General features: G+C 38.8%; 1 protein-coding gene across 1 annotated transcript in view; it reads left to right on the forward strand.

Moving 5' to 3' along the window:
• MAF (MAF bZIP transcription factor) overlaps window positions 1-3,739 on the forward strand; it is a 62,720-nt gene that overhangs the window by 1,080 nt on the left and 57,901 nt on the right. Inside the window, 1 exon segment of the mRNA XM_017740786.1 lies at window positions 6-285. Coding sequence (XP_017596275.1) covers window positions 6-285 — 280 coding nt within the window.

Consider the following 3,739-nt stretch of genomic DNA (forward strand, 5'->3'; position numbering starts at 1 on the left):
TGCGGGGCGTAGCAAGGAAGAGGTGATCCGGCTGAAGCAGAAGAGGAGGACCCTCAAAAACAGGGGCTATGCCCAGTCCTGCCGCTTCAAGAGGGTCCAGCAGCGGCACGTCCTGGAGTCGGAGAAGAACCAGCTGCTGCAGCAAGTGGAGCACCTAAAGCAGGAGATCTCCAGGCTGGTCCGGGAGAGGGACGCCTACAAGGAAAAATAAGAGAAGCTGGTCAGCAATGGCTTCAGAGAAAACGGATCCAGCAGCGACAACCCTTCCTCTCCAGAGTTTTTCATGTGAGTTCCCACAGCCTTGCCACCTTAACTAAAAGTTCTCCGTGTGAGTTGTTGTTGGGGGCTTTGCTAGAGCCACAACCCCGCTTGCCACCTTCTATTTCCTTTTTTTTTTAAAAAAAAAAAAAAAAAAACAACAAAAAACTCAAAACAATTTTAAAACAAAGTTGTTTTTTGGGTTGGTTTTTGGTTTTTTTTTTTCTTTTTAAGGTGGGCTGGCTCCGTGTTGGCCAACCTAAAGTTCTACATGAGTTTCCTTTCTGTTTATTATTATTATTATTATTATTATTATTATTATTTTTATTTTTTGTGGGGGCTTGCTGTTGTGTTATTTTTTTTTAATTTGAAAGATCCAACTCGCCACCAACTCAGTTCTTCATATGAAGCTTGCTCTTCTTTGAAACCTGCCATCCACATTATATATATATTTTTAAGTTCATGAGGTTTTTTTCTTTTGAGCTTGCTGTGTCCAAAAAGTCAGATTTTTTTTTTTGCCATCCTGAGTTCTTCATATGAGATTTGAGCTTTGCAAAAAGAAAAATAAAATAAAAAAATAAAAAAAACTAAACAAAACAAAAAAATACAAAAAAAAGGTGAAAATTTTAGACTCCAGCTTGCTGAGTTCCATCAGTTTTTAGCGTTGTTGTGCAAAACTAGAGATATGCCTAGATCAATCTGCCAAAATCAAGCCTGCATCAACCTTCGGTGTGTTCATGTGAGTTTTGGCCTTAATCTGCCAAATGTGAGACTTTAGTCTGCCATTAGAATCCCATACTCATCTCATGCATTACGCTTGCTATTTTGTCTTAGCAACAATGAACTATAACTGTTTCGAAAGACTATGAAAAAGAGACATTATATTAATAAAAAGCCCTGCATGCTGGTCATGTACGGTATAATTATTTTTTTTTTCTTTTGCTTGGAAATGGACTTTTGGAGACTATTATGGCATGGCATTCATCCTTTTGTTTTATTGCCTCATCACTTTTTTGGGTTGAAAGCAAAAAAGTGCAACCTTTGATCTTCCTCCTCCTCTTCCTCCCATTAAAGTTTGCATCTGCTCTAAAACTGCTTTGAGTTACTCAAAACTTCAGACTTCCTTTTAAATGCACTGAAGCATTCCCTCTCAAAAAACCTGCCAGAATGGATTTTGGTAACCTAATGTGGCAAAAAAAAATTAAAAAAATAAAACAAAGCATAGAAGGAACTTTGGAAAGATGTTCAAAAACAAAATTCACATCCCACTTGGGGGGGACATTGAAACCATGCTGTTGCCTAAAAACAGTCTAAAATTAATTTCAAGTGATCTGCCCCATTTTTTTTTTTCTTTTGCATTTGGTCATTGTCAAATGTGGAATGCTCTGGGTTCCTAGTATATAATTTAATTCTAGTTTCTGTCATCTGTTAGCCCAGTTAAAATGTATGCTACAGATAAAGGAATGTTATAGATAAATTCGAAAGAGTTAGGTCTGTTTAGATGTAGATTTTTTTTTTTAAAGATTGATGCACTAAATTGTTTACTGTCGTGATGTAAAGGGGGGTAGAATTTGCAACGGGACTGTTTTAAAAAGTAGTTTATGCAGCATGTGCTTGCAACTTAAATATAAGTTGGGTATATGTAGTCCTTGCTATACCACTGACTGTATTTGAAAACCAAAGTATTAAAAGGGGGAGGCACCCCTGTTTATATCTATAGGGGTATTTTACATTAAAAATGTATGGGTTGTTTTTGTTTTTGTTTTTTTTTTTCAAAATTGAAGTATTTGGGACTGAATTGCACTAAGATATAACCTGCAAGCATATAATACAAAAACAACAAAAAAAATTACGAACCTGTTTAGAACGCTAATACAATTTATGCAGTTATAAAGATGGCATTACTGCACAGTTTTAAAATGATGCAGATTTTTTTACAGTTGTATTGTGGTGCAGAACTGGATTTTCTGTAACTTCAAAAATTCCACAGTTTTAAAGGCAATAATCAGTAAATTTTATTTTCAGGGACTGATATCCTGTCTTTTAAAAAAAAATGGAAAGTAAATCTTACCACAATAAATATAAAAAAATCTTGTCAGTTACTTTTTCTTTTACATATTTTGCTGTGCAAAATTGTTTTATATCTTGAGTTACTAACTAACCACGTGTGATGTTCCTATGTGCTTTTCTTTCATTTTCAACTCTATGGTTATATCAAAAGAGAGAATAATCTACAATAATAAACTGCATTTTTTTGATTCTGTACTCAGTTTCTTAGTCTGTAGTTTAAAGTTCCATAACTCCCAGCGCAGTATTTCAGCGTGCTGCCTGCCGAAGGGGCGATGCTGACCCAAGAGCTGGACTCGATAATGTTCAGGAGGGGAGAAGGACAAGGGTAGCTTCGTGTAAAATGGAAAATTGTCACCCACTAGAACTCAAGTTCTCTCTCAGGTAGATGAAAAACGTGAGCTCTCAGGTGCTGCTTCTGACTTCTCAGTAGTGCAGGGAGGGCAGTTTCAGTGACTCAGATCATCCCACCAAGTTCTAGGAGATCTCAAAGGGGAGGTCTGCTTAAAAATCTGATGACACGATATGGCCCTGTATTTTGGTTGTTTAATGATGGAGTGAAGTGAAAGAGAAGACTTCACATCCTCTTATCATCTGATCCCAGCTAAGCATGCCTGTCTCTAGTAAGAGATGACACTGCATCAGGCTTGGCTTGTCACAGAGCCACTTAACGCTAGATCAAAAGATTTCTTACCATTTTGGTCCATACTGCCTCCTTTTTTTTTTCCTTTGCTTTTTTACCCCTCTTTTTTCTTTTGTTTACCCTGTGGATTTTTTTTTGTTGATGTTTTGGGGTTTTTTTGGTTTTGTTTTGTTGCTTTTTCTTTTGCTACAGGCCTTAGAAAGTCCAGAGAGAGCTGAGGAGTGGAGAAAAAAAAAAGCCAAAGGACTTCCTCCAACTTTTGAGAATTATTTGTTCTAAACAATCAATCCCAAAGGTTAATGTGCTAAAAACATTCAGGTCTCTGAGCCCTTCTTCACTGCAGTTCTCCATGTCAAAGGGCATTTCAACTTTGAAAGGCTCCTCAAACCCTCAACCCAGTGCATTTAAAGCCACCTTTCCCTGAGAGCCTCCAGTGTCTGTTGGCAGAGTGCTGTCCTGCTCCCTGAATGGGATTATCTGCCCGGTTTATGTGAGAGGCAGAGGCCTCTCCGAAGGATGCTCCAGCCTCTCCAGGATGGGAGGTTTATCTCCAGACCCAGGCTCATAAACCAAACACTTTTTTCTTTTCCTTTGTGTTTTTCCCCCCTGCTGCTGGTGCCTCTTATTCCCAGCAGTAAGGTCATCCATCCCGGGTGCTGGTGGCCTTGTCGAGGGTTGAGCTGCAAGGTCAAGGTGTATCTCTGAGTCCCCCTGCAGCACCTGTACCCACGAGAGCCTGTGTCAGTGGGCAGTGGCTGGGGGTGGAGGGCA

Source organism: Corvus brachyrhynchos, unplaced genomic scaffold, assembly GCF_000691975.1.
Source record: "Corvus brachyrhynchos isolate BGI_N302 unplaced genomic scaffold, ASM69197v1 scaffold26, whole genome shotgun sequence".
Lineage (NCBI taxonomy): Eukaryota > Metazoa > Chordata > Aves > Passeriformes > Corvidae > Corvus > Corvus brachyrhynchos.